This window comes from Chrysemys picta, chromosome 5 (genome assembly GCF_011386835.1).
Source record: "Chrysemys picta bellii isolate R12L10 chromosome 5, ASM1138683v2, whole genome shotgun sequence".
NCBI lineage: Eukaryota > Metazoa > Chordata > Testudines > Emydidae > Chrysemys > Chrysemys picta.
The window spans coordinates 48,309,135-48,326,417 of record NC_088795.1 but is presented as its reverse complement, the minus strand read 5'-3'; the positions used below and the strand labels follow the sequence as shown (position 1 = coordinate 48,326,417).

At 41.2% G+C, this 17,283-nt stretch overlaps 1 protein-coding gene across 1 annotated transcript; it reads right to left on the bottom strand.

The window, feature by feature from the left end:
- Positions 1-15,327: 15,327 nt before the first annotated feature.
- Positions 15,328-16,728, bottom strand: LOC135983629 (mediator of RNA polymerase II transcription subunit 15-like). The gene is made up of 2 exons (XM_065596380.1): positions 16,570-16,728; positions 15,328-15,969 (listed from the first exon to the last, which is right to left on the bottom strand). The coding sequence occupies exons 1-2, from the start codon at positions 16,643-16,645 to the stop codon at positions 15,467-15,469; spliced, it is 579 nt and encodes a 192-aa protein (XP_065452452.1). The 5' UTR covers positions 16,646-16,728; the 3' UTR covers positions 15,328-15,466.
- Positions 16,729-17,283: the final 555 nt, after the last annotated feature.

Sequence of the window (17,283 nt, the reverse complement as noted above, 5' to 3'; positions counted from 1 at the left end):
ATATATGCACGATGTAGCCCATATTACCTATCTTAAAGGTATGATCCTGTGATCAGTTTAGCACCTTAAAGGTGCTGAGCACCCTCATGGCTCAATCCTTTGAGAAGGATTGGCCCCTAATTGCTCCCACCCTTTAAAAAAATCTAGCACAAAATGACAAGAGTATTGATTCAACCTTCAAATACAAAGCAAGATAGGAAAATAAACTTAAATATTTTAGCTGCATTGGGAATTGTGACTGATTCATACTTAAAATCCCTGTGACACTCAAATCATCAAAAGTTTATCCACCTCTGTTTTCCAATTTACTGCTCTCTGAATTCCCATTAACATTACACTCATCTAATTTGCAATTGCTGGTTTGCTAGATGTTTTTGTTCTACTGTATTATCCAGCAATGTTGCTCTTTACATGGAAAAAAAAAGGTTTGACTGACCACTTGGAAACTCTTTTTAGTTGTGTGTAATGCTGCCAGTTCTGACACAGCCAGAGAGACAACTTTAAAATGTGTTATGTCTGGCTGGGATGAGAGCCAGATTATTAACAGGATGACTTGTTTTGTGAGAGAGCAAGTGAAAAATTCAATACCACCTAGGCTTTCAATCCTTTCTCTCAATTTTAATGCCTGGAGTCTTTGAACTGATATTTGATTATTTATGAATGTATAATAACCGAATGGTGGCACTAAATTGAGGGCCATTATGTTCATGGGTGACATCAAGGCTCCAAAACAGTCCATTTCTCAATTTTTTAACACACTTGAATGACAAGCTGCTGATAAAAAATAAATACTTTGTGACAGAGGAAGAAATATGACTTGAGGGTGTCAGTGGTGGAATGAATATCATAGAGGTCTTCCATCACAGCTGTTAAATGTGGAATGGCATCTAAAACTGCACAGCTCAATAAATGGCCACTGTGTAGTCTATGTTTGTAATCAGGGCATGCAATCTGAGGCCTGATATTTGTGTATTTCTATGTGGGTGAAATACATATTTCTAATATTTAAAATTTAATCCACCTAAACCTGAGCTTCAAGATCAAAATGAATGGCTTTCAACTGTTACCTCACTATAATTTAAATTGTTTTTCAGATTGTATACAGTGTTGTTCTATACAGCATTGTTTAACAATTGGTATAGTTTATCATTTTAAATCATTCTAGTATATGAAATCATAATATTTTGTTATATCTTTATGTGTATTCTGTACATTGTAAATATATATGACTTATTATAAAGATAATATGGCATGTGTATGAGAAGTCCTACAATGTAGGTAATAAACAGAATTACCTTTCTGTACAGTTACCAATTTTCACTTCACAAATACCAGTATTTATAGGAGAAAGAGAGATTCTTTGCATATCCCAAAGAATTCATGAATTCAAACGGAGGATATTAAATGGCCTGTGACATGTAAATTCCTCTTCTTCGATTTCTTTCAACTTTGAAGTAAGTTTTGAGATTTTTTTTTTATGTTTTGTTTGTTTTGAGAATGACCCCTATTAAACTCATTAATTACCTGTCAGTCTGTTCCATCCCTTTTTAGTCTTCACTTGTCTCTAATCTCTTTTTGATTTTAACTTCTTATGAGGATGTATTTCAATTATGTTTTACTATTTGAATCATATTTTATATTGTAGAGTACTCAAACTGCATCTGTATGGGCTTTGCATTATTATTATTAATACTAATATTAATATTAATACTAATATTATATTGATTATATTACCAAGTATCCTTTTATATTAATATTATGACATTATTGGTGTAACTGAAGGTGTCACCCAGGCACTTTCATAGAGCATGCTCCAGATAGAGATGGAGAGTTAAAGGAAGCCAGACAGCTCAGGAGGGGGCTGACAAGGCAAGAAGAAGGACCTGCCCTGGGAGCTCCTGAGAAGGGATGCTGTGACAGCTTTTCTGGGAAAAGAGGACCCTATATGCTGGGTCCAGACAGACTGAAGGTCCAGTTAGTACTTTTCCTTCTTTACCTTTTTGCTACAGACTGCAAAATTTGGAGAGTAAAGTAGGAGGTAGGAAGTGGCCCAGGGAGGGCAGCTTCAAAGTGCCAGAACTTGGGTAGTCATCACAGGGCCCTGAGTCAGAGCCTGGTGGAGTGGGAAGGCTTGGACTTCCCTACCAAACCTCTCCACATTAAGAAAGGACTGACCCCTAACCGCTAGGTGATGCTTCCAACAAGTATCTACATTTACAATCTGTATCACAGTTAGGAATATATTGCAATAGTATTGAATGGTAAGAAAATAACAACCTTTACTGAGAGTCGACATATCTTTATGATCTCTTCTTTCCTTTCCCTTTTTAAGGTTACATATGTACAGTAATGGGCTGTACTTAAATGTAGATTTTATTTGCATAAAACTAACATAACAGCTGGTGAAATCTCAGTACATTAAAGCCTGTAATCTCATATTCCATACTGAAATCTCATAGAGTTCTCTTTGTGAGCTGTGATGAGCAAAGGACACCCTGCAGAGTGATAATGAATGCCTCCAATAGAAACCCATTAGAAATGAAAAAGGAAATGTAAACAGAAATCTTGCTGACTACTTTTTTTCTTTCACTTGCAGCCTAGTTTTAAAATCTGGTATTGCAAATATATGCAAAATACAACTGTGTATTATATATAGTCAGACATAGAAGCATAATGGAAAAAATCTTGTTTCAGAAATTACACTGATGTGTATAGTTAAGTTTATCTACTCTGTTTTCATCCTATGGAACATGAGGATTGATGGACTTTGTAAATCTAGCCCATAGAATGTACCTGCAGGTGCTGTTCTTATTCATATTCATATATATATATATATATATATATATATATATATATATATATATATATATATATATATATATATATATATATATATGTCTAATACTATTTTATTTTAAAATTCCCTAAGCTACCTCAATAATATCCTGTTGCAGGGAGCTTCACAAGTTTACTACACATTGGGCTTGATTCTGACTTCACTTACCCAAATGTAAATAGGAGTAACTCCTTTGATTTTAGTGGAATTTACACACATGTAAAACTGGTATGCCAGAGCAGAATCAGGCTCTTTGTTTAAATGAGAAATTATTCCTCACTACTCATAGATATAAAAACATTGTCCTGTTTGGCCTGTGATCAGGTCTGCTTAAGGAACTATCACTACAAGAAAAAAACAAAACAAAAACAAACTTTGAAGGAAGTGGACAGTGTCTCTGAGACACTAGAACCCACTACTTAGTGCCTCAGTTACTAATGCAGTGCTTATGCCATTGGATTTCTCCCTTTAATAAGGAGATTAAAGTACCAAGCATCGAGTATAAAGTGTCTCCACTGTGGGGAGCTTCTAGCTTCTGTCAGGACATTGAAATTGCCTATCATGCCTGAGATCTGAGTAGAGTTCTTCCACCTCTAGGCTGTCATATCTCATATAGCACAGAGTTCTTTTGGACATGAGAGCTCACTGGTTCACTAATGTCCTGCTCTCCTTTCCCCCAGTTCTCAGGAATGACAAATGGAAGGCTACATCCCACATAGTCTTACTTGTCCTGGATTGATATCAGAGGAGTCACCTCATATAGAGCCCAGCTAAACTTTCCATGTTGACATATGTACCACTTGGACCAACTTCTATGGCCCACCATCCTGTCTGTGTCAACAAACACCTTTTCTGGGTCTAATGAGCATCATTATCGGATGCCTTAACCCAGTCTTCCATTCATCCTGCAGCACCAGTTCTATTTACCAGAAGTGGCCAACTAGGTGCTCACATTCCATACCCGGCTCCATGCCATAGAGTCAGGCTTCTTATCCATTTACAATTTTAGAATAGGTTAAGACTCCTTCAGCCCCAAGTCTCTAATCATTCACTTTACCAGATCTAAGTGCAGATATGGATGAGTGCCAGATAACAGAAGCTTCCGTGGGAACCAGCTACTACATGGTTTGGTTAGTCTTTTGACCCTGTATTCTGATTGGATTACTGATTTGCACATTATGACCACTGTGGACTTCTACTGGAATTTCCTCTGGCTTTTCCCTGCCCAGGCATATGTTCATTTCCAGTTCGCCTCTTCTGAGGAAGAGGTGCACAGTTCATTGAAGCTGGCCACTCTTGGTGCCACATATGTGGCATCATATCGTCAGGGTGCATCATCACTATAGAGTGTTTGACATCTACACAACACATGAAGTGTCCAATGACACACAGAATAGTCTGGTAGAAGGCTGGAACCTGGTCAGTGATGCTTCTCAATCTCAATCTGCGAAGAGTCTGTAGAATGAACATAAAAAACACAAATCTCGAAGAAGAAGAAGAAGAAAATCCTTAATTGTCTGCTTCTAATCTGTGCCTGGAAGCCAGGTGCTACCTTGAAACCAGAGGGGAGCTGAGCCCTGAAAGGACTGACACCTCAGAACCATATAGTCAATTTTTTCTTTTTATTTTAAATGTATTAAATACAAACTAAAATATTTATTAGGTAGAACTAGAAACTGGGAAACAGAAAAATTAGCCTGAAGTGGTTGGAAGCCATTTGGCATCTCCTGAAGAGAGCATCTTTGCTGCCCACATTCACGGGGAGGGAAAGACTGGCTGGAGAATTCTGTGTCCTCTGAGATATCTGTTTGGAGCACTGGAACAAGCTTGGTAACATTATTCTTAAATTAAGAGAAGTGCCTGAGAAACTTCACTGGAGGCAGGCATCGAATGTATTATACCTCAGACTGAGAACTCTGTTTCACCAGATCTTTTGCTAATTCTTATATTGTTCAGATAAAATCTAGCAGAGATTGGGTAATCTGATATACCATACTTCAAAACACTCAAACTCCTAGATCTTTCTCTCATAATAAGTCACTCACACAACATAACATTTAGTATCTTATGTTCCTGATTACACAGACCTCTACCATTACATTTGGCAAGACCACTGTGAACCGATAAATCCTCAAGGGACATTGGAAACGTGGCAAAATGTATGGAAATTTGCCACCACTTTACCCGACTCCCTCCATTCTTTGAATTCTACAGATAATATAAAATATGTGGACAACTCTATATGGTTAGGTATGTATTTAAACACATGTTCTACAATGCATTTCTCCTTCCCCAGTTGAGGTCTTCCACCTCTCCCCTAGTGAGGAGAGGAAATTAGGTTGTGCCCCAGGATCTCCTCTTCCCGAATCCAGTCAAAGTTTGGGGACCACACTGCAACCTTTGGCTTCAATGGTGTGTATATTGCCTGATCCTAAAATCCTAAACCCCTTCCCCTGAGTGAGGATTTGAGTATCAGAGAGGGAGGGAGGAAAGTTGAAGAGAATTCTTCATGCAGTATGAAAATGGCATTTTCCACAGAAGATATGGCAGAGATTTTTAATGGCTCCAGAAATGACTTTCAGGATGTGACAGTACATGTTGATCGGAAGGATTATCTGTCTACAGCTCTATGCTAGCTAGGATTATTGTTTGAATGCATTTAAGCTGTGATAGTTTATTTGATGTATAATAGCATGATATTAATTACATGAATGAAGAGAAAAAGGATAGTTTGTTCTACCTTCTGTCTATCTCAAGTAAATTTTATTGCAAATGTAAAAGACCACAAATGGGTTTCCAGAAACAGATGAAAGAATTAGCCTGGCGGTAGTTAAATGTGTTTTCCACACCATGTGAATCCTCAAACTGTGGAAGACCAGTTCTGTACAGGTCTCAGCCTGCTCCATCTAAAAGGGGGCTTCACTCACAGGGCTACCCCTTTTAAATCCTCTGCCCATTTGGTTCCCGACCCCGCTGTCCCCTTGTCCCCTTTTGCAGCAATTTTCCTCTTCCCCACCACACCCCCAGCTATAAAGCACTGGTGTGGTACAATCATTCTGTACAGGTCAGAATGATTCATTTAATACTATTACGATAAGGAGGGAATTATGATCTATCTGGATATCTTTTTTTTTTAGTCTCCACACTCTTTTTTTGACCCTAACTAATATCTCTTCAAATGAACCAGAAAGTTCTGTTTTAAACAGTAGGTGCCTATTCTACCATCCTGACATTGAGTGCTACCTAATTCTGCCTTTGATTCTATTGACTTCAATGTCATTCTGCAGGGTAAGGAATCACTCAACTTGAGAAAAGGAGGCACAATCTGACCCTAAGACATACAGTGCATATGGAGATAAGCAGAGCTCTTCAAATAGTGTTATAAAGACAGCTGTTTGAAAAAGGGAAATTTCAGCATTTCAAAATTACTTTCTATTCTGCATCAGAATGAAAAGTCAAAATATTGAAACCTTTAAGAAAACAAAGTCCATATTTTCAATCAAAAACAAAACAAATTTGATATGTTGACTCGTGACAACTTTTTTTGGTTCAAAATGGCATTTCTAAATGGCACTTTTTTTTTCAATAAATCTCTAAACAAACTATCATTTCAAATTGACATTTCAAAATAAAAAGTTTGTTTGGAATCAATATTTTAAAACAAAAAGATGTTTTTTTGTTTTGAAATATCAATTTGAAAATGAACATTTTTGTTTCAATTCTCCTTATCAGAAAATCAAAAAAGTAATCAAAATTGATATTTTACTACAAAACAGGTCAATTAAAATTAAACCAGATTTTCCAATGGGAACAGTTTTCATGCAAAAAAAAAAAAAATCTATCAGCTCCAGTTAAGAGCAACAATATTCATAAAAGGCAAAGTGACTTCTATCATTTTTGTCTTGTACTTGATTATAGTAATATTTAGCATTCATAAGGGCTATATTCTCAGATTGAGTAATTCCTTACACCAGGAATAGTTTTATTTTCTTCAATTTTAATGCCCATGGAATAGTATCACTTAATATCAGAATCTAGCCCTTTATGAAAAAAGGGGAAGAATATAAAGACATGTGAAAGACAACTGAGAAATATGTAAGAATTTAAAAAATAATAGCCATGTTCGTAATAGGCTGTTCAGTGAGAGATTTCCCTTTAGCCTGCTTACAAGAGCTGATACTATGAAACACAACAGGTATGTTTTAAGTTTTGGCTTCAATGGTGTTTATAAAGCCTGATCCTGCAGTCCCAAATCTCCAATTGAAATCAATGGGAGGGTTTTTTCCCACTCTATGAGTAAGGATTTGAATATCAGTTCCACAATGAATTCAGCTGTGGTAACAGCTGAGATAGTGTCCTCTGCAGTTTCACTTTGAACAGATACCTCTAAGATACCTCATGTTATGTCTTATTTTCATACTAATTGAGAAACTGATGCACTAATTTTAACCTGGGTTTTCTTTGGATGTAAGAAGTGCTTTATACACCACTGTGGCAGTGCCTTGAAGTTTATTATGAACAAATGCTAACAACTATGAGATAAAAGATTGAAAATTAAAAGTAAAAATGCTTAGTAATCAACAACAAAGAAACCAAAACATCTTATCTGTATTGTACCTTCAATATATGGAATTCATAAAACAATAATCTTATACTTCTAAAGATGCCTAGTACATTAATAAATCTAAAACATTTCTTATGTCCTCTTCAATCAATTTCTAGCTATTTCTCGGAGCACAGAATCTTGCTGACATTTCAAATTACAAGTTTACTGAGACTCAAATAGTATTTTGGTGTTCTGTCAAAACATTCACTACACAAAAGTCAGAGACATCCTAAATATTATTAATATTTTGCTGTGTTGTTTGGCAACATATGTTTGGCAAAAAAAAACCCCAAAAAACCCAGGAGTAATAAGCTTTGAAGTCGATGCATGTTTTGAGGAAGGATCTTTCACAGGTGCTGAAGCTGTATGGGTCTCAGATGTTCTTAAAGATCTAAGACAACAGAATCTCTCTCCAAGCCATTAAAATGTGAAGAGCAACTGAACAGATGTTCATTCCTTTCACTTAATATTTCAGGCAGCTGTGTAACTTCACTGTGTGGTTTTTGCTTTTTTCCCCCCTAACATTTAAAAACTAAACTGGGTTTAAGGTCAAGCCTGATGACTGTCTGAACTGGTTCTGACAGCTGTTTAAATGTTTGTGACATCAGTCTCAGAAGCTGGGACTCATGTCTTTCTTCTGCCTCAGCTGACAAATAGAGAATTTTCCTTTTATGTCATTTCCCCAGGCAGCTTTTCTTTGTGAAGAATTTAAGAATCAGGGAACCATAGAAAGTTTCTGAATATCTTAAACTGGATTCTATGGCTTTAATATACACATGTATATTTTCATGCTAAAACATGAGTTGTCATTGCTGAGATTAAATTATCTTTGACTCATTCTTTTTTCAATGAGCTGAAAGACAGATTAGTCTGCCCAGAGATATGTTGAATGATGACACTGTTTCTGCAAAGAGATCACAGCCTTTGTAAAGGCAGATTGACAGTAACAACCTAAGACTCAAATTAGCAGCAGCCCTTCAATTTTTGTGTGTTTAAAATTTCTATCTGCCTCTAATTGTGTATGTGTAGCTTGGGATCTCACTGAAAACATCTTAAATATACAGCACTAAATATGCAAAGATAACTAGTAAATCTGGTGGGTACCAAATGTGAGTCACCTTGAAGTGGCCTTATTTTCAGAGGGTTGATGTTCAGGCCTTTCAAGACTTGTCAGTTTAGGCAGGGATTCTCTGTGCCTCCATCAATGTCATCTGTAGCACAATGGCTGCCATATATAGCAAGTAGATGGGACAGAAAAAAGTCTCTGTTGCTGGGGAGGAGTTGGATGACTGCCTAAAGTGGGTGCAGCCATATCAGGATACATGGTGTTGGGGTTCCCTGAGACCTCTTCCACTTGCTTTCCCAAGAACTCAGTTTGACTCCAGTATCATTACTTAGGTTCCTTTATCTGGCATACAATGAATTGATTAGACTCAAGTATAAGGGGCAGGTATAGGCCAAAGTTACATGGCAAACCTCTTACTTTATATACAGAGCTCTTCAACAGTAATTTTCCTTCTGTTGATACTCACATCTTCTTGTCAACTGTTGAGAATGGGCCACATCCACCCTGATTGAATTGGCCTTGTTAGCACTGACCCCCCGCTTGGTAAGGCAACTCCCATCTTTTCATGTGCTGTATATTTATACCTGCCTACTGTATTTTTCACTTCATGCATCTGATGAAGTGGGTTATAGCCCATGAAAGCTTATGCCCAAATAAATGTGTTAGTCTCTAAGGTTGCCACAAGGACTTCCCGTTGTTTTTACTGAAAGCTTAGTTACAATTAAATGTGTGGTATGTGATGCATAAACATCTAAAAAAATCTGTTTGAAAATGGCAACCCTTCTTGGACAAAACTGAAAAGGATTTGTCCAATGGTTGTTATATTTTCAGTAAATCCTTCTTTCTGGTATAACTAAATTTTGGCATCAAATTGATCACTGAAGTCAGTGGGAGTTGCACCTTATTTCACGGATAAATTTGGCACCTGATTAAGTAAATGTTTTAAAGAGAAGACATATGACTGAACAAATCATAGAGTATTAATCCATTGTATTATAAATATAGAAGAAAATATGCCATAGTTTTAAATTATTTTTGTTTTGTTTTTGTATTATTGTATTGCAGAAATGAAACTTACATTTGATTTTTTTCTAATTGAAGAAAAATCATCTCCATTGTATGGATGGGAACAATTTTCTACCTTACAGGAGGATAAACCATTAAAGTTTTTGATGTTCTCAGATATTTCCTTGATCAACACCATAAGAAAGCCAATAATAAAATAAATAAAAGCACCCTCATTTTTGTTCTGTATAATATGAAATGACAATGTGCAGTAATTCCTATTCTGCTTTAAGTACATATATATATATATAAGGTACCCAATTTTTTACTCTTGTCTTGTCATGCCATTTGTCATTAGATATTTTACTCTAGTGATTTGAAATGCATTTGGAGAAACTATTTTCTGCAGATTTGTATGCATATGCTTACACAGAGGGAAATGCATGTAAATGAGGAAGTATTTGCACTGATTATAGCAATTTAAGCAAAAAAAAAAAAAACACAGGAGAAGCAGAATTAAACTGCATGTGACATTGCTAGGAAAGGATTACAGTGTCAAAACAGAGGAAGATAGATTAGAGTATGCCTACATAACCTAAGAAAAGGAAAAGCTGGCACATTATTAGCAGTAGCTTCTGATTTATAATATATATTTATACACATACTCCAACTTATTGTATAGCTTGAAATCTGGAAAAAATAATAATTGCAACAAAAATTGCACTTTGTAAATCTGACTGAAAAAGTGAGGTCAATAAGCAAATTAACTATTTTGTATATTTGTATTTTCTGCTCTTCCAGTGTGAGAAACAAATAAAATCCAAAATACAATGTCATTTTCCTTTAAAGACCTCATAATTGTGTCCTTGTAATGTCAGGTAGAAAGAGATACTGAAATTATTTTCTGCCAATTCCTAGAGTAAATTAAGAACTGAAGGCATCTTCAACTTGTCTGACACTAGCATAGAAGATATTGTTTACTGATACTTTCCATCTTTGACAGCTGGAAGCGAATCCCACATACAACTCTTGTGTCCACATACTGTACTGTAATCCATATTTGGATATCTCCCCAGGGGGTCTGATGGTTTGAAAGCCAGAGTATGTGCTATGGTTTCACTTTTTGCGTGTTGGAATGTCGGACTATCAGAGGCACCATATTACATAATGTCTTCAAATTATGTGAAACATAACATCATCTAAAATACTTCATTCATAAAATATTTTCATCCTGTATTTCACAATTTCAGATATTCTTAAATTTTCCATATGAACCTCAGCAAGATGTTTATGAAAGAAAAGATATTTATTAAATGTAAGAATGGTATTGTGAAAGATACCCACTATTTACATGCTTGTGCTATATTAGGGTTGAAGAGGGTCTGTTCTTATTCTTTGTACACACTAAGCTGCTATTCGAATTAAATCTCAAGTAAATTTAATAGCTAAGTATACTAACCCTCTCCCACAGTTTTGAAAATAATAGGATAAGAATAGTTATCATAGAAATCTTTTATCTAGTGAATCAGAAACCCTGCTACAAATCTTCAAAATATTAAATAAAGGAACTGTAATAACACATCAACAATAATTAATGCTAAAAAAAGTCACTTGTACCTAGTAATCTAGAGTAGAGTGGTGCAATAAAATTCATCTGCAGCAAAACCACATGATCTATAAAAACCCACTAACAAATTGTGAAGGAAACTTCAAAACCTGTAGCTACTGGAAAAATAAACAGGCACACTATTTTTCTTTTTGACTGACTTAAGGAGAGACTGAACATAAAATGCAAGCACTGAGAAAATAAGTCAGAATGGCTCCTGTAGATCCTCCTGAGCATACAAAGCGGTCATTGCCAAAAAGAGAACCAGGAAAAATAACACGTCTTCAAAAATTCAACTTCCACTATATAATCAAGCCAATTTTCAAACTAAAAATTTAAAATGAAATGGCAAATGCTGCTTCAGAATCTTCAGAGACATCTGTAGAGAATCTAATTAATTAATTAAAATTGTGAACTTTGGGAAAATCCCCATTGACTGAGAAAAAAATCACATTTGTAGAAATAGAAAAAAAATCATTTTAAATTTCACATAACTGTACACTCTCTCTCATGAAATCACATCAAGGGAAGATTCCCCTAATGGAATTGAATCTTTTGCTGTTACTTCCCAGATCTCCTCCAACACTCTTGTTCTATAATACTGGAATCTTAAGTTGTAAAGATCAGAGAGAGAGAACAAGCTCATCTTCAATTTCTAGTATTACAACTGGTCTTTATGTGGGTTCAGGGAACGAGCACACAAACAATGAGGGTTAGCTAAGGTGATAAAACAAAACAAAACCATGGTTCAAAGGTTAGGAACCAGCAACTGGTTGCTTTGGAGTTATCTGATTCTATAGTCCAATGCCTTATCTAAGGGTACGTCTACACTACGAAATTAGTTCGAATTTATAGAAGCCGGTTTTATTGAAATCGGTTGTATACAGCCGATTGTGTGTGTCCACACAATAAAATGCTCTAGGTGCTCTAGTCGGCGGACCGCGTCCACAGTACAAGGCTAGCGTCGACTTCCGGAGCATTGCACTATGGGTAGCTATCCCACAGCTATCCCACAGTTCCCGCAGTCTCCGCCGCCCCTTTGAATTCTGGGTTGAGATCCCAATGCCCGGATGATGCAAAACAGTGTCGCGGGCGGTTCTGGGTACATGTTGCCAGGCCCCTCCCTCCCCCGTCACAGCAACGGCAGACAATAGATTCGCGCCTCTTTACCTGGGTTACCTGGGTTACCTGTGCAGACAACATGGAGCCCGCTCAGCTGAGCTCACCGTCACCGTATGTCCTCTGGGTGCCGGCAGACGTGGGACTGCATTGCTACACAGCAGCAGCTGCTAACTGCCTTTTGGCGGTAGACGGTGCAGTAGACTGGTAGCCTTCATCGGCGATCTGGGTGCTGGCAGCCGTGGGGCTTGCCTTTTGGCAGTAAATGGTGTATTACGACTATTAGCCGTCCTATTACAAGTAGGGTCATCGCACGTTAGCAGAGTCTTCCCCGAGCAGCCGATTGTGCAATAGGCCTGAAGACCATCGTCATACGCCGCCCCGTATTTGCTGCCAAGCACGCAGAAAGATGCCGAGGGCTATCAGTCACGCTGCACCGTCGTCTTAAGATGTAAAAAATAGATTTGCTCTGTATTCATTTGCTTCCCCCTCCCTCCGTCAAATCAACGGCCTGCTAAGCCCAGGGTTTTCAGTTTAATCTTTGGTGGGGACCATTCTGTGTGACAGTTGTTTGTGTTTCTCCCTGATGCACAGCCACCGTTCTTGATTTTAATTCCCTGTGCCTGTACGCCATGTCGTCACTCGGCCCGCCCTCCCTCCTTCCCCTAGTCCGTCAGATACTACGTTTGCGCCACAGCTCAGAGAGCCGAGAAGCGGTTCGCGCCTTTTCTTTGAATTCTGGGTTGAGATTCCAATGCCCGGATGATGCAAAACAGTGTCGCGGGCGGTTCTGGGTACATGTCGTCAGGCCCCTCCCCCCTCGTCACAGCAACGCAGACAATAGATTCACGCCTTTTTACCTGGGTTACCTGTGCAGACAACATACCACGGCAAGCATGGAGCCCGCTCAGCTCAGCTGAGCTCACCGTCACCATATGTCCTCTGGGTGCCGGCAGACGTGGGACTGCATTGCTACACAGCAGCAGCTGCTAACTGCCTTTTGGCGGTAGACGGTGTAGCATGAGTGATAGCCATGGGGCTGGCAGCCGTAGGGCTGCATTGCACCAGCCCCTTGCCAGGCGATGGTATATTATGACTGGTCCCGTCATCGTCGTATTGGTGTGGCTGTCAATCATGGCCACCTGGGCAGACATGCTACTGTTTCGATGATGATGGCTACCAGTCGTAATATACTATTTTCTGCCAATTGCCCAGTATTGTCTGCTAAGCACCCAGAAGAGGCCGAGGGCGATGCTGGGTGCTGGCGGACGTGGGGCTGGCAGATGTGGGGCTGCATTGCTACACAGCAGCAGCCCCTTGCCTTTTGGCAGATGATGGTATTTTATGATTGGTACCCATCGTCATCGTACTGGAGAGGCTATCACTCATGCTGCACCGTCCGCTGCCAGCTTAAGATGTAAAAAATAGATTTGTTCTGTATTCATTTGCTTCCCCTTCCTCCGTGAAATCAATGGCCTGCTAAGCCCAGGGTTTTCAGTTTAATCTTTGGGGGGACCATTCTGTGTGACAGTTGTTTGTGTTTCTCCCTGTTCCTGTACCTGTACGCCATGTCGTCACTCGGCCCTCCCTCCCTCCCGCCCTCCCTCCTTCTCCTGGTCCATCAGATACTACTTTCGCGCCTTTTTTCTGACCAGGCGCCATAGCTAGCACTGGGATCATGGAGCCCGCTCAGATCACCGCGGCAATTATGAGCACTATGAACACCACGCGCATTGTCCTGGAGTATATGCAGATCCAGGACATGCCAAGGCGAAACCCGGACCAGGCGAGGAGGCGATTGCAGCGCGGCGACGAGAGTGATGAGGAAATTGACATGGACATAGACCTCTCACAAGGCACAGGCCCCAGCAATGTGGAAATCATGGTGTCACTGGGGCAGGTTGATGCCGTGGAACGCCGATTCTGTGCCCGGGAAACAAGCACAGACTGGTGGGACCGCATCGTGCTGCACGTATGGGACGATTCCCAGTGGCTGCGAAACTTTTGCATGCGTAAGGGCACTTTCATGGAACTTTGTGACTTGCTTTCCCCTGCCCTGAAACGCCAGGATACCAAGATGAGAGCAGCCCTCACAGTTGAGAAGCGAGTGGCGATAGCCCTGTGGAAGCTTGCAATGCCAGACAGCTACCGGTCAGTCGGGAATCAATTTGGAGTGGGCAAATCTACGGTGGGGGCTGCTGTGATCCAATTTGCCAGGGCAATGAAAGACCTGGTGATAGCAAGGGTAGTGACTCTGGGCAACGTGCAGTCAATAGTGGATGGTTTTGCTGAAATGGGATTCCCAAACTGTGGCGGGGCCATAGACGGAACCCATATCCCTATCTTGTCACCGGAGCACCAAGCCACCGACTACGTAAACCGCAAGGGGTACTTTTCAATGCTGCTGCAAGCCCTGGTGGATCACAAGGGACGTTTCACCAACATCAACGTGGGATGGCCGGGAAAGGTACATGATGCTCGCGTCTTCAGGAACTCTGCTCTGTTTCGAAAGCTGGAGGAAGGGACTTTCTTCCCGGACCAGAAAGTGACCATTGGGGTTGTTGAAATGCCTATCGTGATCCTTGGGGACCCAGCCTACCCCTTAATGCCATGGCTCATGAAGCCGTACACAGGCAGCCTGGACAGGAGTCAGGACCTGTTCAACTACAGGCTGAGCAAGTGCCGAATGGTGGTGGAATGTGCATTTGGATGTTTAAAAGCGCGCTGGCGCAGCTTACTGACTCGCTCAGACCTCAGCGAAAAGAATATCCCCATTGTTATTGCTACTTGCTGTGCGCTCCACAATATCTGTGAGAGTAAGGGGGAGACCTTTATGGCGGGGTGGGAGGTTGAGGCAACTCGCCTGGCCGCTGATTACGCGCAGCCAGACACCAGGGCGGTTAGAGGAGCACAGCAGGGCGCGGTGCGCATCAGAGAAGCTTTGAAAACGAGTTTTGTTACTGGCCAGGCTACTGTGTGAAACTTCTGTTTGTTTCTCCTTGATGAACCCTCCAACCCCCCCCCCCCGACCCGGTTCACTCTACTTCCCTGTAAACCAACCACCCCACCCCACCCTCCCCTCCCGCTTGCAGAGGCAATAAAGTCATTTTTTTTTAACATTCATGCATTCTTTATTAGTTCCTTACAGAGGTAGGGGGATAATTGCCAAGGTAGCCTGGGATGGGTGGGGGAGGAGGGATGGAAAAGGACACACTGCATTTTAAAACTTTAAGTCTTATTGAAGGCCAGCCTTCTGATGCTTGGGCGATCATCTGGGGTGGAGTGACTGGGTGGACGGAGGCCCCCCCACCGTGTTCTTGGGCGTCTTGGTGAGGAGGCTATGGAACTTGGGGAGGAGGGCTGTTGGTTACACAGGGGCTGTAGCGGCGGTCTCTGCTCCTGCTGCCTTTCCTGCAACTCAACCATACGCTCGAGCATATCAGTTTGATGCTCCAGCAGACGGAGCATTGCCTCTTGCCGTCTGTCTGCAAGCTGACGCCACCTATTGTCTTCAGCCCGCCACTTGCTCTGTTCTTCCCGCGATTCAGCCCGCCACCTCTCCTCTCGTTCATATTGGGCTTTTCTCATCTCCGACATTGACTGCCTCCACGCATTCTGCTGTGCTCTATCAGCCTGGGCGGACATCTGCAGCTCCGTGAACATCTCGTCCCTCGTCCTACGTTTTCTCTTTCTAATGTTCACGAGCCTCTGCGAAGGAGAAACATTTGCAGCTGGTGGAGGAGAAGGGAGGGGTGGTTAAAAAAGACACATTTTAGAGAACAATGGGTACACTCTTTCATTACAAGGTCGCATATTTCGGCTTGCAGGCAGCCATCGTAGTCCACAGTGTTTTGGCTTTTTTAACCTTCTTAACATGCGGGAAAGGTTGCAAACAGCAGCGCATTTCCCATATCAAGGATGAATTGGGTTGTCCATTTAAAATGGGGTTTCAATGTAAAAGGAGGGGGCTGCGGTTTCCTGGTTAACATGCGGCACAAACACAAGTAAACCACCCCCCCACACACACACACACACACGATTCTCTGGGATGATCACTTCACCCCTCCCCCCACCGCGTGGTTAACAGCGGGGAACATTTCTGGTCAGAAGAGCAGGAACGGGCGCCTCTGAATGTTCCCTTAATAAAATCACCCCATTTCAACCAGGAGAGCTTTCTGGAGATGTCCCTGGAGGATTTCCGCTCCATCCCCATACACGTTAACAGACTTTTCCAGTAGATGTACTGGCCGCGATTGCCAGGGCAAAGTAATCATTAAACACGCTTGCTTTTTTTTTGTAATGTTTACAAATAGTTACAAAGTTACACTCACCAGAGGTCTCCTGTGTGCCCTGAGGGTCTTGGGTGAGTTCGGGGGTTACTGGTTCCAGGTCCAGGGTCACAAACATATCCTGGCTGTTGGGGAAACCGGTTTCTCCACTTCCTTGCTGCTGTGAGCTACCTACAGTACCTCCATCATCATCTTCCTCGTTCCCCGTCTTCCCTGTGTGTTTCTCCAGTGAGAGAGTCATAGCACACGGTTGGGGTAGTGGTGGCTGCACCCCCTAGGATCGCATGCAGCTCCGCGTAGTAGCGGCAAGTTTGCGGCTCTGCCCCGGACCTTCCGTTTGCTTCTCTGGCTTTGTGGTAAGCTTGCCGTAGCGCCTTAATTTTCACGCGGCACTGCTGTGTGTCCCTGTTATGGCCTCGGTCCTTCATGGCCTTGGAGATTTTTTCTAATACTTTTCCATTTCTTTTACTGCTACGGAGTTCAGCTATCACTGCTTCATCTCCCCATATGGCGAGCAGATCTCGTACCTCCCGTTCGGTCCATGCTGGAGCTCTTTTGCGATCCTGGGAGGACTCCATCACGGTTACCTGTGCTGATGAGCTCTGCGGGGTCACCTGTGCTCTCCACGCTGGGCAAACAGGAAATGAAATTCAAACCTTCGCGGGTCTTTTCCTGTCTACCTGGTCAGTGCATCTGAGTTGAGAGTGCTGTCCAGAGCGGTCACAATGGGATAGCTCCTGGAGGCCAATAACGTCG